General features: G+C 42.0%; 2 protein-coding genes and 1 long non-coding RNA gene across 7 annotated transcripts in view; 1 reads left to right on the forward strand and 2 right to left on the reverse strand.

The window, feature by feature from the left end:
• Positions 1-827: 827 nt before the first annotated feature.
• LOC148901786 (P2Y purinoceptor 4-like) lies at positions 828-6,138 on the reverse strand. Its single transcript, XM_089017581.1, has 3 exons — positions 6,007-6,138; positions 4,945-5,088; positions 828-3,475 (listed from the first exon to the last, which is right to left on the reverse strand). The coding sequence occupies exon 3, from the start codon at positions 3,406-3,408 to the stop codon at positions 2,326-2,328; it is 1,083 nt and encodes a 360-aa protein (XP_088873707.1). The 5' UTR covers positions 3,409-3,475; positions 4,945-5,088; positions 6,007-6,138; the 3' UTR covers positions 828-2,325.
• Positions 6,139-6,862: 724 nt separating this feature from the next.
• Positions 6,863-27,887, reverse strand: part of inppl1b (inositol polyphosphate phosphatase-like 1b) — a 37,364-nt gene continuing 16,339 nt past the window's right edge. Inside the window, exons 2-27 of one of the 5 annotated variants that reach the window (XM_088989806.1) lie at positions 26,601-26,664; positions 25,461-25,602; positions 25,125-25,245; positions 24,377-24,517; positions 23,803-23,890; positions 23,636-23,713; positions 23,403-23,543; positions 21,107-21,221; positions 20,927-21,027; positions 20,727-20,829; positions 20,440-20,636; positions 19,676-19,793; positions 19,491-19,587; positions 19,164-19,272; positions 18,724-18,823; positions 18,296-18,384; positions 17,936-18,017; positions 17,746-17,835; positions 17,543-17,656; positions 17,181-17,269; positions 17,006-17,093; positions 16,410-16,562; positions 15,914-15,995; positions 10,541-11,330; positions 9,408-9,523; positions 6,863-8,883 (exon numbers count right to left, since the gene is read on the reverse strand). In XM_088989806.1, coding sequence (XP_088845932.1) covers positions 8,790-8,883; positions 9,408-9,523; positions 10,541-11,330; positions 15,914-15,995; positions 16,410-16,562; positions 17,006-17,093; positions 17,181-17,269; positions 17,543-17,656; positions 17,746-17,835; positions 17,936-18,017; positions 18,296-18,384; positions 18,724-18,823; positions 19,164-19,272; positions 19,491-19,587; positions 19,676-19,793; positions 20,440-20,636; positions 20,727-20,829; positions 20,927-21,027; positions 21,107-21,221; positions 23,403-23,543; positions 23,636-23,713; positions 23,803-23,890; positions 24,377-24,517; positions 25,125-25,245; positions 25,461-25,602; positions 26,601-26,664 — 3,502 coding nt within the window. In that variant the 3' untranslated portion in view covers positions 6,863-8,789. Of the gene's footprint in view, positions 8,884-9,407; positions 9,524-10,540; positions 11,331-15,913; positions 15,996-16,409; positions 16,563-17,005; positions 17,094-17,180; positions 17,270-17,542; positions 17,657-17,745; positions 17,836-17,935; positions 18,018-18,295; positions 18,385-18,723; positions 18,824-19,163; positions 19,303-19,490; positions 19,588-19,675; positions 19,794-20,439; positions 20,637-20,726; positions 20,830-20,926; positions 21,028-21,106; positions 21,222-23,402; positions 23,544-23,635; positions 23,714-23,802; positions 23,891-24,376; positions 24,518-25,124; positions 25,246-25,460; positions 25,603-26,600; positions 26,665-27,887 lie in introns of all 5 variants that reach the window. The other 4 variants (XM_088989804.1, XM_088989805.1, XM_088989808.1 and 1 more) reach the window with 4 other exon arrangements.
• On the forward strand, positions 16,464-18,021 carry LOC148901788 (uncharacterized). The gene is made up of 3 exons (XR_016114182.1): positions 16,464-16,603; positions 17,622-17,799; positions 17,887-18,021. It is a non-coding gene; the product is annotated as an uncharacterized LOC148901788 (long non-coding RNA).

Raw genomic sequence — 27,887 nt, forward strand, 5'->3', positions numbered from 1 at the left:
ACTGCAAGATAGAGAATGGCAGTCAAAAGTCTACGTCAACGTTTATCTACTTTCGGTTAATGAGGTGCACACGGCACGTTATTGATTTGCTTATTTACTGTATGTTTTGTCGAATTTATTGTAATGTTGTTTCAATGTCCTTTATAGTTTTCACGGTGTCCCAAGTGTTTCACAATAAACGTTGTGACATCAGTACGAAGCGTCATCCTTGACCGGGGTAGATACCTCATCATAACGGTGAATATCATTAAATATTAAACATAGAAAAAGAGAAAAAACGAAAACACGACATCCTATATTGAAATTCAAACTCAAATGGCATAAAACACGAAAATTTTAAAAAAAAAACGACGTCCAACAATGAATTCATCAAAAACGTCATGATTCCGAATGCACCAGGGGATGCAGCGAGTTGTTATTGCAGTCCTTCAAAGTCTAAATTCATTTGCACGGTGTGAAGTGTGAAACAACATATTTGTATAACTTATTTGCAAATGCGAAAAAAAGCGATCAACTCGCCCATCCGTGAGTCAAAAAAACTTTTGGGGTGTTTTTTTTCGGTATTCAGGCGATATGACATGTATGTATAAAAAATAAGTAAGCACACATTGCTTATTGGTATGTTAGACACATGATCTTCGCAGTGAATCGTTTACGTTCGCAATTTCTTCCCCACGAGCGAATTACTTCCCTCTTTGAATATAACAGACACTAGTAATGGGGGGAAAGAAATTGATATTTTTGTAATCCTATCAAGACCAATAGATTTGATCTTTAAATACGTTCGAAAACACTCGCAAGTACATTTGAACGCATTTGCCTGTCAAAGTACTTCTTCAGTCCTGAAGAAATAGTTTGACATGGCTTCTGGCCAGTAGAGGGCGCTGCCTCTCTCCTGGTGATAGTGTATCTGTTTTTTTTATTATGCGTAGATGAGTTTCAATCGTCTCTGTCGTCTAATTTCTTCATACACTTCCGGTCCAGGGTGCTTCGATCCTTCAATACAGCTCATCAATAGTTATTTTGGGTCATTTGTTGCACACATCATAAACACAGCCAAGACCACAAGATACATATCAGTGGATATTAATGTGATTGAATCAAAGGTTTTATAGATGAGTTTTTGCATGTAAAAATATGTGTACATACGTATTGACCAAAAACTGAAAAAAAAGTTTAAACACATCTTTCCAAGTCCCAAAGCTAATAGAGGAATCATGTGTAGGAGGTTTGGAGGAGTCGGTTCCAGATACTTAAAGTTCCATTTCCTGTTTGTGTTGAGAAAGGACATGAACAGATGTCAGAGTGAAACACAAAAACAGCTGGCACATGCATGGCAAACCTTCTTTGCAATTCATAACATTAGGGACACCTTCAAAATAATTTCCTGAAACAAAAATAATGTCATTACAAGGGTACCGTATTTTGATGCAGTCAGGGGCTAATCAATTAACGACATGCTAATTATATTGCTGCTCAATATAGTGGTTTAGTTACTATTTTGAGCTATGTGTGTCATACTTTTCAAGGTGATGGTGGTGGACCCCAAACAAGCAGGCAGGAGGGAGGAGCAGGGTGTATTTGACAAATTGTATTAAAGTCGGCTCAAACAAGTCATTAGAACAAAAAAAGTCATTAGAACAAAAATGTCCAAAGTAGCAAACAAATCATGAGTAAAACATGACAAGAAGAAAAAAACCTGACAGGGTAAAGACAAAAAATGACCGGACCCTGAATGGTCGTGCCGGGAGTCCTTTTAACTGCCACTGATTAAAATGGCTAACACCTGTGCAGCTGCAGGCAGGGCCAGACAGCGGTCGCAAACCGAAATGTGGCAATCTGAGGTTGTGAATTTGACTTCTTTATGTTTTGTTCAAGTCATGCGAAACTAAAAATAAAGTGTCGTGACAATTTCACACAAAGCAGACAAGATTGTTGTTAGCAACTTCCCCAAACTTGAATGATTCAAAACATTGTCATTTTTTTTGATTGAGCTTCAAAATTCTGAAAAATCGAAGTCACTGTCTCTGCTCTCAAATGCTGTCCATTGAATGCATGAAACCACATCATGCCCTTCCTCATGACACCCAACCATTTTTATCGAGGATTGGTAGCTCGGAATCTGTGTATGGCGTCAAGGTTCTTGCCAAGCGGCCCAAACGGATGTTACAGTTCACCCAAGATTTGAATCCATGCCTCTTGTCTGAAGTCTGTTTTTTACTGGTACATCCTTGCAAGTCCATACAAGATTGTATAAATCGCTACACAGGGTGCACCCTGGGATTGTCACGAACAACTAGCAGAATTTACCAATAGTTCCATTTCCTACAACTTCTGCGCTTCGTTCTTGATGTTTAGATCCAAGCTCTTGTAGACCAGAGCGATGCTTGTGTTCTTATTGGCCAGAATCTGAGTAGACGTTTGACTCCTGTTGGTTTGCCTTCTCCCTGACATCACAGAGAGCAGCTTGGCGCGATAGTGGTCACCGGCCAGAAAGTACAAAATGGGGTCGATGCAGCTGTTGACGCTGGCGAGCGGCCTGGTGATTTTGTAGGTGAAATTAACGATGTTGAGTGTGTGGCAATCCATTTGCAGCACGCGGGCGGCGTAGTAGATAGTACGTGTAACGTGGAACGGCACGAAGCTGACGGCGAAGACGATCAGCACCACCACGATGAGCTTGACCGACTTCTGCCGCGACGCCGGGTTAGCCGACAAGCCTTGTCTGGGGCGGCATAGGGTGCGCGCCATCTGACAGTAGCACGCCACGATGACCAAGAAGGGCACGCCAAACAGAAGCACCATGACCGCCGAACTGTAGTCCACATATTCCTCAAAGGAATCCTGGCTGGTGGTGTCATGGCACAAGGTGTCGTTGTCTCGTTGAGACGTGGTGACGAACACCAAGTTGGGAATGAGGCAGACGACCACCGCCGTCCACATGGCGGCGCACGCCAAGTGGGCGTGGCGGGGTTTGATCAGACTGAATGCCTTGATGGGATGGCAGATACCCATGTAGCGATGCAAGCTGATGCAGGTGAGGAAGAGGATGCTGCAGTAAAGGTTAGCGTAGAACAGGAAGCGCACTATTTTACACGCCGCCACGCCAAATGGCCAATGGCTGCGATTGGCGTAGTAGTAGATGAGCGTAGGCAGCGACAGCACATACAAGAAGTCGGATAGCGCCAGGTGGAACATGAAGATGGCGCTGGGGTTCCACGGGCGCATCTTGACAAAAGTCCATAATGCAATGGCGTTGAGTCCCAAGCCCGCCACAAAGACCACCGTGTAGGAGACGGGTAGCAGAATGTACTTGAATTCCTCGTCAAAGCGACAACTGGCGTTGAAGATGGATATAAACGTCACAGATTGGTTGGACGCCCCCGGGGTGTATGCCGACGTTGTCATGGTGACCGCTGGTCTCCCGCGTCTAGTCAGGAGGTGTTGGAAGGAAACATCAGAGAATGACGAGGACCTGAGGTACAAGAATGGAAAAAAATGGTCACATGATTTGGATCTCAGGTTAGGATAGGTAACCAAAACTAAATACTGTACAACAGTACACTGTACTTCAAAACAGTGAAACGAAAAGTGAAGAAATGTGTAGTGCTTGTAAAAAAAAACAATAGCTTGAAGTATAGCTTGTTAAATAAGAACTTAATAACTTAATTATAGGCAACAGATGCATTGTTTGTGCTGTAATTATTTTTTTCCATTATTTTGTTCATAGCATAATGTAGTCATAAATTTAGCGATTCATCCATCCATTTTCCGTGCTGCTTATTCCTTATTGGGGTCGCGGGGGTCCCGGAGCCTATCTCAGCTGTCTTCGGACACGAGGCGGGGGACACCCTGAATTTTTTGCCAGCCAATCGCAGGGCACACAAAGACATACAACAGTCATTCTCACACTCACACATAGGGACAATTTGGAGTGGTCAATCTGCCAGCCATCCATGTTTCTGGAGTGTGGGAGGAAACCGGAGGACCCAGAGAAAACTCCACACAGGTAGGCCGGACCGGGACGCGAACCGGCGACCTCTGCACTGTGAAGCCGGCGTCCTAACCTTCGACTACCGGGCCGCCTGCGATTCATTTTAAATGTATTTATTCCAAAATACTTAATTACTTTTATTTCTATTTTTTACTCTTGTACCCAAGAAAATCTCATTGTATTTGTATGTATAAAAGGACCTAAAGCCAATAATAAAACTAATAAAAAGTCAATCAAAAATGAATATATGGGGGAAGAATACCCATTCCAAAAACAAATTCAATCGAATATGAATGAATATGAATCATGAAATTTCACAAGTTTAATTTGTCTTTGCGGGCCGAATAAAATTATGTGGCGGGCCAGTTTTGGCCCCCGGGCGTTGACTTTGACACCTGTGTTTTATACTGCCATTGTCACAACTAACAATATTAAAACATTTATAAAATATCTGAGATGACCTGATTTGAGTTATTGAGAACAAAAAAACTAGCAAAGGCAAGCAATTTGGTCAAAACATCGACCTTTCAGTACCCATCTGCACGTCTATCAGGACAAACGAGCACATATCAGTCACGTGGTCGCAAACTAAATAATCATCTGTTCCATGTTTGGTCACCGCCACACAACTAAAACCGCATGTCCGTTGAACTTCTATTTAACAAAATACAATGCAATTTATATTTTTTTAAACGCTGCGGATGTATCAATAAACGGCACAAGTACGTCTAGAAAGAAGAAAACTTAGAAACAGTGTGCCACATGTCATCTCATGTCATGCTGTAATTTTGAACCGAGGTATGACACTAAGTCGAAAGTGTCCATGCATGTTGCAAAAACGACTCCGAGATCGTTCCACGCATTCCACGTGTATACGCACTTTTGAGTGTGAAAAATTGAGCCCCTGAAGCGGCGTTGTGCGTTCAACGTGTGCTGCTAAAGAGTTGTACCTGCCGAATTCGGGAAATGCGCTTTTCACGAAGTCCTCTCCACTTGGGATGGTGACAGGGGACCCTCACATGCGCCATGTGGTGGCCCGAGGCGTAATCTTTGTTTCCCGCCCCGATCACTGTCAGGGGTAGAAGTTCACAGGTCTGTTTGGAGTGTATTAGACACGGCGCAAAGTTATTTGGGTGGGAGGGTGTTTGTATGCGCGTGCTTGTTGGAGAAGAATGTGCTCTGTGCGCGCCCACGCAGGAACCTCTAGCTACTGATTGGACAGATAAAGACCAAGCAATTTAAACTTACATTTTTTTTAAATGAGCATTCAGGAGTTGGTTTATAAACTTGTTGCATTTTATTTTTAAAGAGATAACCAAAGCAGTCCTGTCGTCTGTGTAAGCTCTCAGTCGTACAGGAGTGGTCCATCGATGAGAAGGTTTCTTCAGCCGTCATCTGTACAAAAGTGAAGGTTTCGGACGTTTCGCCTCCTATCCAAGAGACTTCGTCAGCGAACTAAAGTCTGACTGGTCGTATCGGCCCCATTTATATATCCCTAGGGATATATAAATGGGGCCGATACGACCCCATTTATATATCCATTTATATATCCCTAGGGATATATAAATGGGGCCGATACGACCAGTCAGACTTTAGTTCGCTGACGAAGTCTCTTGGATAGGAGGCGAAACGTCCGAAACCTTCACTTTTGTACAGATGACGGCTGAAGAAACCTTCTCATCAAAGCAGTCCTGATAAGGTACGATGAATATGCTCAAAGTGATTATTTTTTTTTGTTTCAGTGTTGCTGACGAATTGCTCATTCTGGTTTTAAATTAAGGGGAAATATGGCGACTGGCATAGAGCACGTTTTATTCCGGGGACAGTGTCATGTGTGAACAATTCAGAAAAAAATATAGTGTACATTGTACGTATACTGTACTACAACCGCACTATATACGATATTATGTAATGCATGTACTGCAGTTGAGAGAGACGCTTTCAGGTGCAATCAGACATACTCAACCGCGCAAGAAAATATCATTACGGGATCATATCCAGAGGTCGTTTACCTGAAAAGAAACACGAATGCCACAGTGTAAAACTTGGCATACATTGTCCTGGTTTTCGTCTTCCCAAAGGGGTTAAGTAATACATTTGCACAGCTGCACCGTATCCGTCTTTCAAGTCTATTGGAAAGTATGTCTTGAGTAGGCCAGTTCAATTGGTTTCACCTGCTTTGTTCCCATCACGAGTCATGAGCCAGTAATGTATGATCGTAAAGACATAAAAGTTCCATGACTCCTCTTAATAATTGACCACAAACTGACTTCAAGTATCTCTTTGACCTATACATGAGATGACGATGAGCATAAAGGTCAACCCAAATTGAGCTGTATTATCGATGTAAAGACAGATTGGAGGTTGTAGGATGTGCAGTTGTACGTATCCGAGTGTCTGTTGAATGTGTACAGTATATAGTGATGCACTGGTTCACAAAAACAGAAATGTGAGGAAATGTTTTGTCATGTGTTTTTCCACTTCAGTGTCTGTGCTGCCAAAAAATATACTTACTATACTAATATAAATACCGTCTCGGTGATGACTTCATGGACAAAGCAGCTAGAGGTCAGTCAACAGGCAAGATTTGTTTGGATGTGCCTTAATCAGTAACTCCAGCAGCAAAATAGACACAGTCGCTGTCACACCGGGAATATGTTGAGAGTTAATGTGTGGCTGTGTGGTTGTGTGTTTTGCTCATTCAAATGGAAAAAAACATTATCTTCTGTCCTGACGGGCCAACTGTAAAGACAAAGAAATATGATTGCTTGTAGAATCTCATCAAAAGCACTTTACTTGTGGACAGACAGCAGACAAAAAACGCTGATAAAGTGACATGAGATGGTAATTGACTTGAATGTGTACAGTATGGATTGGATAGATGCTACTCTATAGCTTTGTGGTCTTTTTACAAGGTTAGACCAAAGCTCAACAGAAGCAGAAAATAGATTCGCCGAGGGGAGAGTGGATGAAAAGTAAACACTTGCCCTCAGGTTATGCAGACAAAATGAGTCAGACATAATTCCATCCATCTATTTTCAAATCTGCTTATCCTCGCGAGTGTTGTGGGGCGTGCTGAAGCCCATCCCAACTATCTTTGGGCCAAAGCACTAAAAACATAGTTTACAGTATCTTGGCGCCAAGGAACTGTGTTGAAATGAGTCCAGGAGCTTCTTTTAGACATAAGTAATGCTTTTCTGCTAACTTGTGTCACATATACTCAATAGTTGAACATTTACCAGGTAATCCTTAAAGTCACATTTGGCTTTGTTAATTATCACTGTCAACACAAAAATGTAATTTGGTGGTACGTTACTTTCTGAGTTGCATCAATGACGTTTTCATTTTCCTTTGGCTTGTTATCACAGACAACCTTTTATTAGGATTCGCACACTGTAAAAGTGAAAAGTAAAAAGACTGTGGAAAGAAACAGAGCGAGAAACAGGGGAGATGAGACAAATATTTTTAGTGTTTTAGTGTTATTTTATGTGTCGCTTTCTCGATCAGGGGCGTTCCTGACGTCACGTCACGTCAGGAATCGTCACCAACTCGAAAACAAGACTTCCTGAATATTCAGTGCGAGTCTTAAAACGTAAAATATAGCTACATGCGGTGGAATCTTTGTAAAATACGCTCAGTAGAAGTCATTTGAAGTGATCTTACATATTATGGACAAAACTTGTCCGGAGGCGTCAGTCGACTTTTAAGAAATACTGTCATTAAACTGTTCGAATTTTTTCGATGAACGTGTGGATTCATGATAACCTCACAAAATTGCAATATTATTTGCTATTTTTGCTAGCTTTGGAGTTGTCCAACCTTAATGACGTCCATCTCTTATTGAAAAGTCCATCTTGAAATTGGCAAACCAAATCATTTCTTCTCTTTTCGCCATTGTGGGTTGACAAAACCGCGATTAAATCAACACAACAAATTATTTCCTGATGCAGCTCGCTACAAATACAATGTGCTAGCTCTGGCCAGTGTGCTGTTATCACCTCGCGGTTAGTGATACTATGATTGGTTCGTGACTTTCCAATTATGTGACTAGCCAATCATAGTTTGTGAAAACTCTGACGTTGACCAGCGCGTTCCAGCAGGCCTTGGGTTGCCAACTCCAAATGTAATTGGTTAAAGCAAGTTTCATCGACATTGATTTTTATGCTCCAGGGCCTGTGGAAAACTCATTGTGAAGGCGTCCAGGGGGATTTGTGACCCTGGTAACAAATGTGATTGATGAAATGCTTAAATACGAAAACACACACCTGGAAGCAGCACAACAGGGGAAAAGTAATGAAGACAATTTGGTATTATTTCATAAGAATTCATGGACAACAAATTTATTCACATTAGTCTGTGATTCAGATATGTTTAAGCCAGCAAAGAAGTCCTTGCAGGCCCTGACGGCCCACGACTGACTAAGATATAAGTGGCTCACTTTTGACGACAAAGTGGGGGAAACAAAATCTGACCTAGTGCTGATTCAGACCAGAAAAAAAGCACAAAATCAGCCAGGAACAATGCAAGAAAAATGTATGGGAAGCAGATGTCTTTTCCTTGGCTGGTTGCTTCGATGTAGAACAGGGGATCCTGAAAAGAAAACTACCCTGAAATTCCGCATGAAAATCAAGATGTTAGCGTACCTCAAAACTCTCACTGAAGGGAAGCATTAACATCAAGTCAAGACAAGACAAAAACTTGAAAAGTTGAAGCTGGCTCCACAATTACCACAGGTGAAGTGCCAGAATGAAACTGTTCTTTTGGCCCAAAACTTTTTTTTTAATTTGAGCATATGTCAGTCCCAGTTTCTGGGCAAGTTCTCCAAGATCCTGCGTCGGTGGGAAGAGTTGGTAACTCCTGCAGCGCGTAGATCATCTTCTGTGATGCCGCTGTGGAATGGACAAAAGACACTTTGGAAACAATAATCTTCAGTGTGAGAATAATGCGCGTTTCATGCGAAACATAATTTGAAAGTTATAAAAGGTGGGAGGCCAACATTTTGGGGGAAGAGAGCGGGCAGATGCGGCACTGTCATGGACCATCTTTCCAGAAGGGACTAAAAGTCTGTAAAAAGACTGACATGCTCAAACTTGCACAAAGCGTCATGACAACTAAGTAAAGGACAATGTAGTCAGCCTGGGCCCCTTTAAAAAATGTGACGGCGTAAGTCCCGTTAATTAACGCAAAAACGGATGCTGAGTGCAAAAGTGGCGACTGTCTGAACAGACCGAGCAACTTGGTATGACTTGATTGATGAGTTGTTCAACTCAACCAAATTCAGTTGGGACTTCTCACACCTCGTAATTTCAATATCCGATGATTTATGAACCCAATCGCTTAGTGGCAACTTCAAAACGTGGCCGTCGTGGTAGTGGATAAATTTCCCTGCTTTAGTGAAAGAGAAAAAAGTTACCTGAAGTAATCCAGATCATCCCAGCCATTAAGGCTGAGTCCCAGGGTGTATTTCTGAAGGCCCAGTGCTCTGAGGAGCTCGCAGACGGTCTCTGGAGCACCTTGAAGTACAGATACCTGCATTGATAAAAACAGAAAATGTGTTGTTCCTTTTTTAAAATGTATTTATTTATGTATTTATGTGTTTATTGATTGATTGATTTATTTATGTATTTCAAAGAATGTAGACAAACTGCTTGGTTCAAACTGGACCCTGTTTGATATTTGTCAGCAATAAAAACAGCCTCAATGTCATGCTCTGACTCACGGAACTTTCACAACTGTTAATAAAGAGATGCCAAAGTTTGAGGGGAGAATTTTAGTTTTGGTTGTTTTTTTTAGAACCCGTTCGAACGATTTTGAATCCTCTGAATTGTTGGTTCATGTGGCCATACTTTTTGGTCCTGAATTTTTCCAACAGAGTGCTGCCATACAAAATATTTCTTTTATATATATATATATATATATATATATATATATATATGATTTGATATCTCGAGACAAGGAATTTTTTTTATATATGATAGGTGCCTGCTCTAAGGTTGGGGGAGCAGAGTACTATTTCCTGAGGCTACACTGATTACTTCTATTGTCCTGACTGATTATGGTCTACAACTGGCATGATTGCCCCATTTGCTCTGGTATTGCCTCATCAGCATAACTAAGCCTATGCGGTAATGATCTCAGAAGTGTGTTGTATAGGAGAGGTCTGGAACCGCCACCTCTGGACAGTAGGGATATATATATGTAGGGCCAGAGCTACCAGCAAAATTTTAGTTCGCTGACGAAGCCTCTCTGACGAGAAGCGAAACATCTGACACCTTCCAAGAAGTACAGATGACGGCTGAATAAACCCTTTCATCGATTAACCTCTATTGTCGGTACCATGACTGCATGAGGTACTGAGTAAGCTCTATTGCTACATCATGACATCCAGTGCTTTTCTATTACATCATCTTCATGCACTCTCTATGCCGGACTGATGTATTCACACTTAATCCTGTTGATAATGTAGATAATGTAATTATAGTAACAGCTGATCAATTCACTATTATTATTTTGACCCAAATCAAAATAGAAGAAATATAATGTTACCTCAGTCTCCCAGCTTTGGCGCCTCTCCATGTGCAACGCAGGACCATTCCTGTAGGCTGGCATCCGGCCTGAATAAGACGGAGTACCTTGCTTTGAGTGGAAAAAGTCAACCTCACTGAGTGTTTTGGCAATCTGCAGAGCCGTGAGGGAGTTGTCACCCATCCGGTCGGGGGGGTGCAGTTGCTGCTGCAGGTGTTCTGCCACCCAAGGAGCAGGCCGGCAGTGTCCCAAAGGAACGGGGGTGAATTGGAAAACAGGTGAGGCTTTTGTTTTCCTGACGGGGTCAGTCCTTCCAGGAAGGTCCCTCCTGGATTTTTGCCGCGTGATCGCTGACTGGTTCATGTACAGGTTCCTGAGGTTCTTCTCTGGTAATACGGACTCGTGGCAAATGTTTTTTGTGTGGTATTTTGGCTTTGACAAGTGCTCCTTGCACTGGGAGATACTTTTACTGGAGGGCGGAGATATGGGAGAAGGTTTTTTGGCAGGGAAAAGCTCGTAAGAGGAGTTGGGTTGAGGCGTTTGAAGTTGAGAAGATGCGGCGTACTGGGGAAGCAGGGCGGGAATTTCAATCTCGGTAAAGTCCGATCGTCGACAAGGTCTCGCACTGATGATGTGCCTCCCTGAGATTTTGGGGAGCTGCAGAGCCTCGTTCCCGGCCCAGATGACCTGCAGGTCACTTCGCTGTGGAAGAGGCTCCTCTGTGCCGCGGACCACCGAAACGCCCTCGAAAATGAAGTAGGCGGGGTTGGTGTAGCTGCTTGGTGTTGGCTTAGGAGTAGCTGCCAAGGACCTGCAACACCGAGTATTCAAGTCAAATTGCTTTCTTTTCAGTGCAAGGTATTACTTCCCTCCTAACATGGATTTTGATTTTTCTGGAGTTTTTTTGGACAGGGAATAAATAAATAAATAAATAAATAAATAAATAAATAAATGCATACATCTGGCAAGCTCAGCATCTATTGTTCACTCATGTCCAAACATTCAACTTGATGGTGCTATGACATTTTCAATATTGTTAATTTTTACTTCATTTTGAATTATTTTTTTATTCAGTTGGTTTTAATTAGGCTTTATAACAGCACTGTTTGTTTTTATTTTTTTCTGGTTAGGTCATATTAACTCATTCACTGCCATTCACATTTATTCGGGAATTGAAAATATGACAGAGCGCCATTCCCGAATTTGTTCAGGTTTTGTGTTTTCATGCTTGGGTGCTGATAAAGCACTGGCCATGGACTCTGGCGGTTTTTTTCTTTTCCACAAGGGGCCAGCATTTCCTTTTTCCATATTAGTGCTTTGTTACAGTTTCAGCTGCTGGTAAAACGCTAATATAAATCAATATGTATGTATTGCATTGTATTTCTGACAGCCGTCCTCACTTCAAGCTCATATAAATCCAGAGCTATATAATTTAGGAATGAACTCTGATGAAAGAAGCGAGTCTAAGGTTTCCAACGCTGTATTGAATGTTTATGTAGTCCCAAAACTCAATATTCTGTGGGTCCTGGAATTTAAGTGACAATGACAAAAACCCAGCCCGGTAGTCGAGTGGTTAGCACACCGGATTCAAAGTGCAGAGGTTGCCGGTTCGCGTCAAGGTACGGCCTCCCTGTGTGGAGTTTGCATGCCCGCGTGGGTTTTCTCCGGGTCCTCCGGTTTCCTCCCACACTCCAAAAACATGCATAGCAGGCAGATTGACCACTCCAAATTGTCCCTAGGTGTGAGTGTGAGAGTGACTGTTGTACGTCGTTGTGTGGCCTGTGATTGGCTGGCAACCAATTAAGGGTGACCCCCACCTCGTGCCCGAAGACAGCTTAGATAGGCTCCAGCACCCCCCCGCGACCCTAATGAGGAATACGCAGTACGGAAAATGGATGGACGGATGGATGGATGACGAAAACCCTGGCCCTGGAGTGGATACATTTTTGCACGTCTGGCAGTGAATGAGTTAATTTTTGTTTTTATATATATATATATATATATATATATATATATATATATATATATATATATATATATATATATATATATATATATATATATGAGAGGTATATGAGAGAGGTATATGAGAGCCTTCGTTGCAAACTCGATGAGGATGTGGAAAACCACACTTGAAGCCAATGGCAAGCCACTAACGCAAGTGTCCATCAAATGTGGCATATATCAAGGTGATGCACTCTCCCCACTGCTGTTCTGCATAGGACTGAACACCCTCAGCCAGATAATCGCCAAGATAGGCTATGGATACCGCCTCAGAAATGGAGCTACGATCAGTCACCTCCTCTACATGGATGACATAAAGCTGTATGCTAAGAGCAAAAGGGACATAGACTCCCTGATCCACACAACCAGGATCTACAGCAGTGACATCGGAATGTCATTCGGGCTGGAGAAATGTAGTCGGATGGTGACTAAGAGGGGCAAGGTAGTCCACACTGAAGGGGTCTCACTCCCTGAAGGAACAATAGCAGACATTGAAAACAGCTACAAGTACCTTGGTATACCACAGGCCAATGGCAACCTCGAACTAGCAACAAGGAAAGCGGCGACGACCAAATACCTCCAGCGAGTGAGGCAAGTCCTCAGAAGCCAGCTCAATGGCAAGAACAAGACCCGGGCAATAAACAGCTATGCCCTGCCAGTGATCAGATACCCTGCAGGAATAATAAGGTGGCCAAAGGAAGAGATTCAGACCACGGATGTTAAGACCCGAAAGCTCCTCACCATGCACGGAGGGTTCCACCCCAAGTCCAGCACCCTGAGACTGTACACAAGCCGTAAGGAAGGAGGCCGGGGACTAGTGAGTGTGAGAGCCACTGTCCAGGATGAAACATCCAAGCTCCATGACTACATCAAATAGAAGGCTCCAACGGATGATATACTCAGAGAATGTCTCAGACAATGGGGAACAGAGGATGAGGTGATGGAAGAGGGACAGTCATGGGAGGAAAAGCCCCTACACGGTATGTACCACCGAACCATAGCAGAAGTGGCTGATCTCAATAAGTCCTATCAGTGGCTAGAGAGGGCTGGCCTAAAGGACAGCACAGAGGCACTCATCCTGGCTGCCCAAGAGCAGGCCCTGAACACCAGAGCCATAGAGGCAGGGATATACCACACCAGACAAGACCCAAGGTGTAGGTTGTGCAAAGAGGCACCTGAGACAATCCAACACATAACTGCAGGGTGTAAGATGCTGGCAGGGAAAGGCTACATGGAGCGCCATAACCAGGTGGCTGGCATAGTCTACCGAAACATCTGTGCGGAGTATGGACTGGAAACCCCAAGGTCAAAATGGGAAACACCTCCCAAGGTGGTGGAGAATGACCGAGCAAAAATCCTGTGGGACTTCCAGATACAGACCGACAAGATGTTAATGGCCAACCAACCAGATATCGTGGTCATAGATAAAGGGGAAAGGAAAGCCGTTGTCGTGGATGTAGCGGTCCCGAGTGATGGAAACATCAGAAAGAAGGAACATGAGAAAATCGAGAAATACCAAGGGCTCTGAGAGGAGCTGGAGAGAGCCTGGAAGGTAAAGGTGACAGTCGTGCCTGTGGTGGTCGGAGCACTCGGGGCAGTGACCCCCAAACTCGACGAGTGGTTGCAACAGATCCCGGGAACAACATCGGATATCTCGGTCCAGAAAAGCGCAGTGCTGGGAACAGCACGGATACTGCGCAGAACCCTCAAGCTTCCTGGCCTCTGGTAGAGGACCCGAGCTGAAATGGTGGACAGACACCACCCATGGTGGGTGAGACGAGGATTTATATATATATATATATATATATATATATATATATATATATATATGCTGAATGCAGAAAAAATCATGTTAAGTATTATGTCATACATCATTTTATAAAGCTCACAAAACTTTCGGATACTTATTTTTGCTTTATGACTAAACAATATCATGTCTTTGTACTAAAACGAACGCTGACGAAGCCTCTTGGATAGGAGGCGAAACGTCCGAAACCTTCAAATTTGTACAGATGACGGCTGAAGAAACCTTCTCATCGATGTCAAATATAACGTTCCCCTGGTGTTTTAACATACTTCGCCATTGAAGATACAGTAAAGTCTCGTTATATCGATATCGGTTATATCGATAGTACCGCTTATTACGATACTATTTTCATTTCCCTTGCACATTTCTAGTCTTTTTATGTATAATTAGTACCGTTTAGTACGATACCCGGTTATTACGAGAATCCGGTTATTACGGTGCTCCTTTTCATCCCCCGCCGTCCATTTTTGTTGTTTATATCGATATATCCGTCGCGCCATTGGTCAACTTGGTCACGTGTCTTGTTACGTGAGCCGCCATCGGTCGCGCCATTGGTCGACTTGTCACATGAGCCACCATCGGTCGCGCTATTGGTCGACTTGGCCGTATGACTTTGTCACGTGACACGCCATCGGTCGCGCCATTGGTCAACTTGGTCACGTGTCTTGGTTACGTGTCACGCCATCAGTCGCGCCATTGGTCGACTTGGTCAGGTGACTTGGTTACGTGCCCAGCACCCGTGTAGCAGAGCGATTTTCATTTTCAGACGCTAGCTCGTGTGTAGCAGACGAGATTGAAGTGTTTGTGTTAAAAGGTAAAAATGGGAAGCAGAAGAAGATTGATGACTTTTTTAAATTGTATACATAATACAGTAAGATGTAAGCGTTGCAGTTTCCCCGTTGTGTTATGTACATGCCCACTGTACTGTATATGAATGCAATCGTTTTTTGCAACAATGTTTCTTGTTTTGTCTGCTGAAGCGCGATGATTTTGAAAATTATTAACATTCCATACTGTGTATTAAAGGACAGCCGATGTCACTTTTTATTCAAATGCAAATAAAAATGACTTCACGCCAAGACGTCTTGCATTGCTTGTGAATCCAAACAATGGCTTCAGATTCGGATAATATGCTTTCTTGTTACACATCCAGTTATGAATATGTTTCAAATACACTGTAGTTCTGAAGATTAAAGCATACATGTTTACAATCATTAAAGAATTATACGTGCCATTTTGAGGCAACATTGGGGGAACATCTCTGACCCAAAAAAAAGGGAGCTAATGGCCAGCTCCGTTTCTTATATGGCGCTTGGCTGCCCTCTTTTGGCGGCTTTTGTTTAATGCAGTTCGGCGCAGGATCGGATATATCGATAGTCCCGGTTATATCGATATTTTTTCGGACTCCCTTGAATATCGATATAACGAGACTTTACTGTAATTCAGATTTTGAATATGTACAGTTTAAGAATGTTTTTGTCTTCTGACACCGGTTTTGATTGATTTCAATAAGGATGTATTGTCGAGCATGGCCCCAAAAGAAAATGTTGATGCTGACACAGAATGACAACACAAATCCTCACCTATTTATTTGGATTCGTGTGGATGCTGGAGACATGTGTCCCCTGCCGGGACCTCTCTCATCTTTCTCGAAACGGAACCACTCTGAAAAAGCCAAATACGTACCATTATGTAACAATATCAATCATTGTTTTTTCAAAATCCGCTTCCTCAATGTGATTACCAGACTGTTTCGCTTTGAAAACGTATAGCATGACTGCAGAGTTGAGAGAAATGAGCTGACCTGTAGGCATCAGGCACACGTGTCCCATTTCACAGTCTCAGGAAGCATCTGGTCAGGGTCAGTCAATCAGGAGCCAAAAGAGGAAGTGGAAGTGCAAAGCCAAGCCAGCGGGGGAAGACAGGAGGGGGTCATTGACGAACCAAATAGAGGAAGCAATATGAGACTGACAGGAGCGAACGGGAAATACAGTGCCAGTGGAGGTGAAAGCTGAGAAGGAAAAGAGAGTGCAAGGAGGGCAGAGAAGGCAGGGAGGGAAAATCTTCCGTCAGACCCACCGTAAGTCTTCTCACGGGTTCCTCGCTGGTCCTTGGGCACATGAAGACGTACTCGTCCTCTGATAGAGCCGATTTCCTCACCGCGGTGGCTCAGGAATGTCTCAAATTGCTCGGATGCACCGACAAGGGGGCGAAGAGCCACACAGCATTCGCCTGCAGGAACAACATGTCAGATCACACGGGCTCGTTTTAAGGTGAACTCTTGTACACCTACAGATCAGTAGAGTAACAGACATGTTTGAAGCAATTGAAATAAAACGCTATGGGACATTTATTTTCACTCCTCTTATCATTTCTGCCTTTCTCACAATGAACTGGCCGCACTAAGAGCACTCGGGGATACAACAAAGTACCCCCAAAAGGTGTCACACCAGCCTAGCTGTGAAATCGGGGCGGTTCCATCTTTCTAAGCGTGACGTCCATGCCAGACTGTCCGAAAGGAAAATGCATTTTGCACTTGTGACATAAATTCAATGCAATTGTCAGATATATTGTTTTGTCAGATTTGTCAGATATATTGTTGTTGTTTGTGGGGTGCAATGGAATTTTTCCAATGTACAACATATTGCATACAATGAAGAAAAACAGAACTTTACCATACGATTCAAAACCATCACATGATTTGACAGACAACAGCAGGTGCTGATCCTGAAGGTAGTCCATGTCAGACCTGTGCGGAAGCAGCTAACACAACGAGAGACTAGTCACGAGTTGGTTTGCGGCGGCATTAGCAGCCACAAACAGTCATGCTGGCGACTAAGAGCCTCTGACCTTGGGCAGCTGTTTGAAGGACCAGGCCAGTTTGAGAAAACCGGGGACGTCACAGCCTTGGGAGTCATTTTCATTTGAACGACGTGTCTCTGGGAAGGGAAAGTGCATGTAAATAAATAGCCGCCAGAATTATGTCATTTCGCCTGGGGACTAGCAAACTCTGGCTTGAGAGTCTGCAAAATAGTTCACAACACATCATGTCATATTGTTCTTTTAAAATGTGTGCAGTGAACAGAGATGCGGACGGAGCCCCCCCACAGAATACCAAAAGTACTCATTCCCTGTCCCCGGTAAACATCAAGGGTTCCAAAATGTTTCAAAAATGACTGCTTTATATCGTACATTTTAAAATCACAACGTACCACAGAGACAAGATGAAGAAAAGTCAATGAAGAACTTTTCTTTGCTGGCTGTCTTCACGATGGCCTCGATGCCTTCCAGCTCAATCCAGGCCTTCTCCACGCCCGTCCCTGGATCTGTTTGATGTGAAAGACAAAACTATGACTACATGATGAGGAAAGCTGCTGGAATTCTAACCACGTGTGAAAAGTCTTCAACAGAATACCTGCTTTGCAGCTGAAACGAGACGTCACACCCACTTGGAAAGTGGCAAAAACAGGTGAGTGGTCACTGGTGAAAATGTCGTCTGTGCACCCTGGTACGAGACAACATTTTTTTTGGTCCATGTAACTTTTTGATCTTACAGATTTGTGAGATCTATGATGTCGGCCATCGTCAAATCTTCTCATTCTTACCATAAGCCGTGCACATAACGTGCGTGTCAGGGTACGACTTCCACAAAATCCTGTCGCACCATGACGGAACATTGACTCGCACCTGCAGGAAAGAGAATTGGTGAGCAAGTCAATAAAGATTGTGTCACCTGTGCCCGGCATTTCTGTTTCAACTCATTTAAATGCTATTTTTAGAAGGAGTGGCAGTTGTAGTTCACCTCGATTAGATTATGTTTCACATAAAATATTTGGAGGAGAGAGTTTGTGATATGTTTGCATTCTGTGTAAAGGACTTTATCAAGTTTTTAGCAGGGACACTTTTTGTTGTCCCCCATAATTCTTTCAGTGGAATAATTATTTAGCTCAACTCCGCTTACTCACCCCCGAAGTCTTGTACTTTTGCCATAGATAGCAGTCTCGAGAGCCTCTTTCGTACCGATAGGTGGGTGGGAATGCAATCTTCTCTTCCTCTTAAAAAAATAATGATAAATGTTGAAACAGTGGAAAGGAATAGACAATGTAGATACAGTAAAGTCTCGTTATATCGATATCGGTTATATCGATAGTCCCGCTTATTACGATACTATTTCTATGCACGCACGGAGAAAATTACATGCGCGCAGGGTCGGATATATCGATAGTCCCGGTTATATCGATATTTTTCGGACTCCCTAGAATATCGATATAACGAGACTTTACTGTATTTCATTTGAAAACCATGCAATACAATGTCTGCTAATTCAGTTGAATTACCAGCATGCAATCGAGAAGGAGGTGACATGTTCAGATGCTACAATACTAAAACTCACTAAAATAAAGAAAGCCTTTCATCTTGTGCCTCTCTCGTGTCAGCTGGTCCGCACACATGAGCTCTTCAAACTCCCTCTTAGATACATGCTTCAGAATGTCCTGTTGGTGAAAAAGTGTCAATGTCTGCAATTGTTATGCCTTCCGGGACCTTTGTATCAGAAGGAAACCAGTCAGAGCTGAGCAGTGTAAAATATGCTGAATTAGTGTAGATATGGTGGCTATCTAATAATAATAATAATAATAATAATAATAATAATAATAATAATAATACATTTCATTTTTTTCAAGCACCTTTCAAAACTCTCAAGGACACTTACAGTCACAGACAAGCATAGATACAATAATAAATAAAATACAATTATAAATAGAATACAATTATAAATAGAATAGAATATAAATATAAATATAAACAGAATATATGTACAGATTTCAGCAGCACCTGTACATCCAGGTCCAGTCTGTAGTTGAGATCTCCACACCAGAAAAGATGAGTGAAGCGCAGGCTGATGTCAAATGAGCCAAGGTGTTTGTCCCCAAGTGAAAGCAGCCTAAGAATATCCACAAAGTTCTGGTTCCGCCTGAAAATCATGGCTAAGCTTAGATGGAAAGGTGAATATGTGGCTATCGGAGGTGAAATATTAAATACTTCATTTGATCTTCTCTAAACTTTGCAATTCAAGCTCCAGCTTGTTTAGTGTTTCTGGACTTTTTCCCACAATTTCTTGTTCACTCACAAGGAGCTGAAGGGTCAAATTCACAAAAGTACCTCACAACTTTTTCACTTCCTGACGTCAGGTGGCAGTTGACGAACCCAAAAGAAGTTCCATTGAAGTGAAATGACACACCCACCGCTCCCTTGTTCCCTATTACAAATCAAAAGCTTTCTTTCATTCTTGTATTCAGTCTCTGCCATGATGTGGACATGTGAATTAGTGGCGGCAAGGAGTTTACCCAGAGTGTTGCCCAGGCCAGTCTTCACACTGGCTGTGCTCACATGGCTGATGCGACAGTCGTGCTCTTGCTTGACGAAGACAACCAGGCGCATGTTCCAAAGGGACTGCACTGCCACCTAGACGAAAAATCACCACATTACAACCACCGCCAAGATTGGCTTGTGACGGCTTAATAGCAAATACATGTACATGTATTTGTGTACTGTACTATCAAGAGAAAGTACAAAAGGAGCTTCGTGTTGAGGGAAATAAATACATTTAGTTCGCCATTTTAATTCAGAGGAACTTTATGAAATGTGATCTGAAGATGCTGCACTTATGGGAAAGAGATGCCCATTTCACGGTAAGATCAGAGCATTGTCATCAAATGGCGAGTATAGTTTTTGCTTTTTTGAATGTTGCTGTGCCGATGACCATTTTGTGTTTGGGAGCCTTTTACTGAGCGAGCTGCTTGTTCTGTAGCCACAAAGGGACATAAGTCTTCTTGTGCCGGTCCCAAGCCCGGAAAAATACAGAGGGTTGTGTCAGGAAGGGCATCCGACGTAAAAGCTTGGCCAAAACAAAAATGTGAATCAAACCTCTAAAGATGGAGGACACTGATTTGCTGTGGCGACCCCGTCAAGGGAAAAGCCGAAAGGAAAAGAAGACTATCAATCTATATTGTAGCATTAGCTTGCACGCTTGTAGCACACTAATATTAAAAAAAGCATGTGAATATAAATATACTTTGGAATGTAAGAAAAAAGGAAAAATATGACACACTTGTTTGAATTCAATCTGTGTGTGGCTGCGGAGAGTCGCTTTAATATGTTCCGTCCATTCCTTCTCCCCTTGGGGGTTTTCCTGGGTGCCCAAGGCATAAATGTCATGAGGCAGTGACGCAGTAGATTCGTCAGGGGTGTGCCCCAAACCACAGCAGGTGACCCACGACTGCAGGCTGCGAGGAGGAGGGAAACCGCCTGCGGATGCAAAACAATACAATAAACAACCCAGATGACAACACGTCTTAAATTGAAACTGTGTGTAGTGAGAAGAGGCCAGGGATTTACCCATATTCCAGGTGCCGACAAAAACAGAGATGATGTCAGGTTCATTCATTTTGGAGTGCCTCGTTTTCATCAGCTGGATGAGTTGGCAGAAGGCATCGCCTTTCTGAAAGAGAAAATTGAATTGTGGGTTTTGAAATAAAAACAGTTGAGAAAAAACAAACAAACAATAAATTAATACATAGTCAAGTAATATTATTTACCCGTGTACTTTCAAATATCATCTCTCGTGGTGCATTATGGTGGCTGTCGATGACTACACGTACTTTGGCGGGACTACTCTGGTACTTGACAACCTGAAGGACTGATACACAAAAGGAGATAAGCCATTCGATGAGTTATCAAACACCCTAATTCCACATGAGCACTCATTTCGAGCTTACCTCTGTCATGCGAGACCTGTTCAATATCAAATGAGGAAGCCTTCCTATCAAAGAGGAGCACACCTACATTCACATCCACAGACACGGTCTGCCTGCCATAGCGCAGCATCTTTACCTGGGAACGCAAACACATTTACAGATGCAGTGAATCAGTTTGACATGTTATTCGTCATTTTGTGTTTGTTCATTTGCTTTTGAGATACATGTTAATTACCATAATTTCCTTTAATTTCATTCCACTTCCTACTGTTGAAGGTTTGTTTATGTTGGATAATATAACTACTGAATCTTCTTTTCCTTTCGGCCTTTCCCTTCAAGGGGTCGCCACAGCAAATCAGTGTACAGTCCCTTATGTAGGTTTATGGCTGTGTACTGTACATGCTGCTTGTATTACATGCGTTGTTATGGGTATGATTCTCTTCATTTTATGGGCTTTGCTGACATCTTGTGGGATTTTACACAAGTACAACCACTTTTTCTTTTTTTTCACAATTTTCACAATTCACAGTTGGCTCGCTTCTTACTGGATTGCGTTCCCTACAAAAATTATATCAACTCTTTGGCTCGCCATAATTGATATACAGTAAAGTCTCGTTATATCGATATCGGATATGTCGATAGTCCCGGTTATATCGATACTATTTCTATGCACGCACGGAGAAAATTACATGCAAACAGAGTCGGATATATCGATAGTCCCGGTTATATCGATATTTTTTCGGACTCCCTTGAATATCGATATAACGAGACTTTACTGTATTTAGTTTTGGTTCGGGTGTTAATTGACATAGTTGCAAGTCTAATGAGTTGATTTAAAGACAATAACAATAAATTAATGTAATGGCAAAACTAAATACAGTAAAGTCTCGTTATATCGATATCGGATATATCGATAGTCCCGGTTATATCGATACTATTTCTATGCACGCACGGAGAAAATTACATGCAAACAGGGTCGGATATATCGATAGTCCCGGTTATATCGATATTTTTTCGGACTCCCTTGAATATCGATATAACGAGACTTTACTGTATAGACAAACAATATCTGTTCATCAAACTACTGTATTTCTCATATTAAATGTTATTTGGATCAAAAAAGTCCTAAAAAGTGTATAATACCAATAATAAAAATAATTCAAAAGAAATGTAGTGGACAGCCATAGAGCACATTTGCCATACTTGTTTAATAATATTTATTAGTCTTAAACAGTGCCTAACAAATGCCAGATCTGCTTCTTCTGCTTATTTTCACAAGCATCTTTATTTGCTGCCACTCATTCTGTCAACACTGCAGCTTTATTATAACATTATAAGTGCCTTGCATGCTTGATCCGAGAGGACAGTAATTTCATCTTTGCTGTATGTTATGCATATTAGCATATTTGACAATAAAGCCGATTTTGACTTTGACTTTATGCAACCTCGTCACACTTGAAAATGACGCTGAGTGACACAGTTAAACTGCTGAGCACACAACAGCCCCTGTGTTGGGAATTGCTGTGGCTCGGGAAAGCTGCTTGAGTATTTATTTGATATTCATCTGAAGGGTGACACATACACTGGCGCCCTTCTTCTCCTCACAAGTGCTGTAACAAAATTCAGCACATGAATGTAGAATGACTGTCCACTAAAAGTGCTTTTTTCCCTCCCTACTACTAGTGGATTTTTTTTTTGGGAGGTTACTAGTACACAATTAAATCTGATTAGCAAACAACTGTGCTGCACAACCAACTTCATTTTTCTCAAAGTGTTTTACAAAAACCCATTTTAGCATTATTTTATATCTTTAGTATCAATCTTAAGGACAATGTATTGTATCTAATTTATAAAGTCACTGAATACTGACCACAGACAGTTATTATCAGGCGTACGGTTTTACGTTACTTGTAAAATATATTTCTCTTACTAGTAAGGGCAAGCTTTCCTATTAATGAGGTCAAATAGTGTACCTGTACTTTGACTTAAGAGGGAAATCCATTAAATTCTCAAAGGATCGTTTGGCCATGTACTACATTTAATTGATGAAGAGGTGATGAGTGCGTGACACATGCCTTCCTCACAGTGTTCATAGAGTAGCAAAGCTTACTAGCAAGGTTTATCTGCATTCTGGTAGGCTAAAAGTGGCACTAGTCAAGGATTTAAACCTTAAGTAAGACATAGTCATTCTACTACTCAGCTGAATTGTCCAGGTGAACTGGTGAGGACAAGAGCTTACTAAGATGTGGACCTTAACCAAGATATCAAGAATATTGACTATTCATCATGTACATAAACAAATGCTTGTGCAGGTTACCTGAAAGGAATGGACTGGCAATTGACGACATCCAAGGCTCTTGGTCGAAGTCGGAACGGGGTGCGCTGGTTCCACAGCAGGCGGATTTGGCTGCGGTGCTAGGTTGTGATTGGTAACTGCATCTTGGAGAGCCTTGAGTACCTAAGTAAAATCACAAAAGGTCCGCGGTTTGATTCAACAGCATTATGTTGTTTTTGTTATCCGTCAGTGGTAACACATCAAAAAGAGCAAACCTTTTTCTCCAAAGATGAAAGGAGGCTGACCAACGCAGAGATTTTACACAGTAAGGTGTCCATTTCCATCTCGGGGCCCTTGTTACACGCAGACGCCACAGTTAGTGAGATAGAAAGGTCCCGAAATGGCAAAAAGTCAGACTCTGGGATGGGTTACCATACTGTACCTGAGATTTTGTGTTTGATAAAGAGCAGCTAGGATGGTCAAAAACCTTGGCCAGGGTTTCTAGACTTGAAAGCGTTAGGTCAATCTCACTGCGGAACAGACCGGTATTATTACTACAATAATAATAGTGCAGCGCATCTTCACATTTTACAGCCCTCCTGTAAAATTAAATATTTTTTCTACACATGGCTCTCCAAAATGACATGATTTATTTTAATTGCACATGTATTAAACACAATCCAAACTAAAACATCAAGTGTGTCAAATAAAATGGCAAAAAAAAGTGATGCTCTGTAAATCCTCAGTTTAACCGTGTTGTAACATTAGCACCTGGATGTCAGTGCGAATGAAACTGAGCATAATTGTCTTTGCAGAGGTACAAGATGGAGAACACCTCTTTAGTAAATGTGCCCTTGTTTATGATATAAAAAAAAATCTTATCCTAATCAAATTTCTCTCACACATAAAAATTATTTTTCTCACCATGACCATTCTGGCTAAATAAAACAAACAAAAACAAAGACCCCAAGAGAGGGAGGGCAATGCAATTTGTCACACATTTATATGCAACTGACCTGTTAAGGCCCTGGCAGGCAACACCCAGTGTCCGCCTGAGGTGAGAGAGGCTGGTCACCCCTTTATGTACGTCCTCAATGTCCAGGGGAAGCTGGCTGAAGAGATAGTCGTTGAGAAGTCTGATCACATCACTGGCGGTACTGGAAAACATGGCAAGAGTCGTTACACGATGTGTGCAACACCTATGCTTTGGGATGCCATGTTGGCATAAAATAACTATTACCTCCCACACAAATTGCTTTTTTACCCTGTCTCTGAGGTTTTTTTTTTTTTTTTTTTAGCAGGAAGGTGCATGGTGAGAAAATATCTTTTATGTGTGTGAGAGAATTTTGATGAGGATGGGATTGTTTTGTCAGAGGATTTTAAGATAAGCAAGTATTTGGGGGGTTGGGGGTTCAAAGAGAGATTTTGGTGTTGGTGATATCTATTTTTGGTGCTTCTTCGCATGAGAGTGTTTTTCTTTTGTTGTTGTGGGAAGGTCTGGTCAGTGAGGTTTTTGGTGAGGTTTTTGGGCATACAGGAGATAGTTTCTTTTTTTCCACATTAGTGACTCTTTCTTGACTTTAGTGTTTTTTTTTCTTGTGTGTGAGTGTTTTTAAGTATCTGAGTTTTTTGTTGTTATTTTGTTTTGTACGTGTGAGAAACGAATGTTATTTTGAACCTATATGGCATTTCATTCAATTCCATTTCATTTTACACATGATGAAGTGAAAGAAACAAGATTGGGGATTGGGTAGGGGAGCAGACCTGGATGTGTTGAGTTCCTGCAACTTATTCAGGAAAAAAGTATGGGTGTCTGGTTTTGCCGGAGGTGACGTGAAGGTGACCGTGCTGACAGAGGCGACAGTTTGAGGTGTCTTCTCGTCATCTGCGCACACATACATGGGAGAAATTGGAATAATTCGCTGCGTGTCCTACATTTCATTATTTGGACGTCTGTAGTTTCTTTCAACATTAAACTATAAAATGATGTATATGAAAATTAGATTTTGTTGTATATGAACATTAGATTTTGTTGATTGGGTCTGTATTATACGTGATTGATTGTAGCAGCGGCAAGGCGTTGAAATCTCAACTACCAACCTGAGCTTTCATCCCCAGTATCGGCATCACGGGGCACCGGGTAAAGCAAAGGGCTGACCAACCCTTTATGTGGGTGTTGGTATCCCATAACAAGGTCCTCCAGTGTCCCGAAACAGTTGACCTGCACTCCTTGTGTGGTCTGCTGACATACAAACGTAGACAAACGTCGTCATAGTCCATGCCTGTCATTAATTATCCTGAGTTTTTCTTTAGTCACATTGTACGTATGTGCAAACGCAATGAATCGTGACGACTGCTGACGGTGTGGCAAAAGTGTAAACCATCTGTACACCGTGTTGCTATTGAGCAGATATCGTTTCCATTGTGGTAAATGTGGAATTGCAACACCAAGTCAGATGAAAAAAGTCAGAATATGAAACCATAATAGCAGACCTTTTTTTCTACTCATCTGCTCCTTTTTGTTGCGAAAGGAAATTGATCTTTGGTCTGAGCGGTCTTGCTACAAATAGTATGCTGTACCACAAAGATCTCTTGAAACACATTGAATCACAATGAAAACAGATTTGAAGTGTAATACGAGACCAGGCCCAAAATATCTCAGTCAATCACTACCGGGTGGGGAGTGCATGCGACTTGTGAGTTAAAGGAACAAAATCAGGGAGGGAGGAAATGTGTCTGGGAGTTTTGTATTGATGGGAATGGAAAAAGTGAACCAGCAACCAAGTTTTTAGTCGTCAGAGAAATAGCTGCCAGGGATTTTCTTAAAAATGTGTTTGTCTGTAAAAGGGTTATTTTTGAACAAAAGCCCCAGAATTTACCAATAGGCACATTATGTTATGCACAGTGCTGTACAACAACAACAATCCATAAGCACATACACCCACCCAGTCGTGGACCTCGTGTGGGGTAGAATCTGTGACACATGAAAACAAGTCTTCACTGAGCTGCTGAGCTCATCCGACAAGCATGCAGCCACTCAGTGGAGATGCCATTGAAACAACGGTGCAACAGCGAGGCCACACAGACAGGAAACACAAATGTGTTCCTGTTCTCCTTACAAAAGACGTAACGGACCATTGTTTTATGAGTACATATTATTCGCCCCACATTCAAAACTGAGGATTAGGTACGCTTCGGGGGTGGAGATATCATGAGAGCGAGGCAAAAAATGTCACCCACCTGGACCGCAAGGAGGCCATCTGCATCAGGGAGAATGCGATATGTATGAACATGCCGCTGAAACCTAAAGAAGTACAAAACAAAGAAAAACAATTAAGATCAGATGTCATGAAGCAGTGAAAAACAATTTTGGAAATAGCCAACCTCATTGAAAACAAAGTTGACTAATGGAGAAAAAAAGGGTGAATGTGCTCTGTGTGTGTCACTGATCTGTGTGCACCAAAGTAGCAATTTTGTGAAAGTTTAGTATTCCTGTGACAGCGATGTTAATTTAGGTAAGACTATAGCGTTTCACATAATTTGTTAGAATTTCCCAAGTGGATTTTAATAGTGTGCCGAATAAACTACGTGCACACTTTGCCTCTTTACTTCTTCAAATATCTATGTAAACCAGGAAGGGAATTTATATGGTTTCTCTATGTTATAATGTGCATTTTCACAATTTGCGGGTAACCCGCCATAACAAACACGAATCAATGTGGAAGAAAAAAGGCTGTCTATAAATCATGCTAGGGTTTGATTACCACGGTCAGTCTTTAATGAGTTTATTATTACAGTAGTTTACGGGGGATGAATATTAATATATTTTATTTGGACATCAGATAACAACAATATCAATATCTGATGATGTTTTTTTTTTTTTGTAAAAATGTTATGTTATGATCAAATCCATGTCTGAAATGTATGGGTGCCTTTGTTAGCTTCATAAGTGAAGTTATCTCCATTCATTATGACGCAATGGCGTTCCACACCACTGGAAACGACCACTTCAGTCACAAACACATTGTTAAATGCTAATCTTCCTGGCAGATCTGGACTATTTCATTTCTTTGGGGCGATTCAATCCCCCAAATTATCAAAATGAGGGAATACAAGGGGAAAGTAGGGTGGTGGTCTGGGAGGTGGGACAGGGGAACGGTTCAGGCGGACCGGCTCAGTTTTCAGGAATGCGTCTGGCGTAGGCCGAGGACCAGTCAGCATAGTGTGGTCACTGGAGCTCCCGCCCTCCTCCAAGGGGCCCAAGGGAAGAAAAAAGCAGTATGATGGGAAAAGGGCAATCTTTTGCCAATGTTTTAAAGTGTCTGATGTTGACAGTGACGGTCTTTCTGTTGTCATATGAGTGAAGTCTGAATTATTTGGTAATTGGGGTCAGTGTATAACTAGTTTGTCTTTTAAAGTCGAGGGGTTTTATGTGGCTCGTGTCATGTGTTCAAAAATCTGTGAATGTCAGGTACAACAGAATAATACTAGTTCAAAATATAATGAAAAATAAAGGGCACACACACT

The sequence above is a fragment of the Hippocampus bargibanti genome, linkage group LG02 (assembly GCF_051943395.1).
Source record: "Hippocampus bargibanti isolate YZ-2025 linkage group LG02, ASM5194339v1, whole genome shotgun sequence".
In the NCBI taxonomy this organism is placed as follows: Eukaryota; Metazoa; Chordata; class Actinopteri; order Syngnathiformes; family Syngnathidae; genus Hippocampus; species Hippocampus bargibanti.

Coding starts and splice junctions, on each gene's coding strand:
- LOC148901786 (XM_089017581.1), bottom strand. CDS start 3,408: ATGACAACGTCGGCATACACCCCGGGGGCGTCCAACCAATCTGTGACG.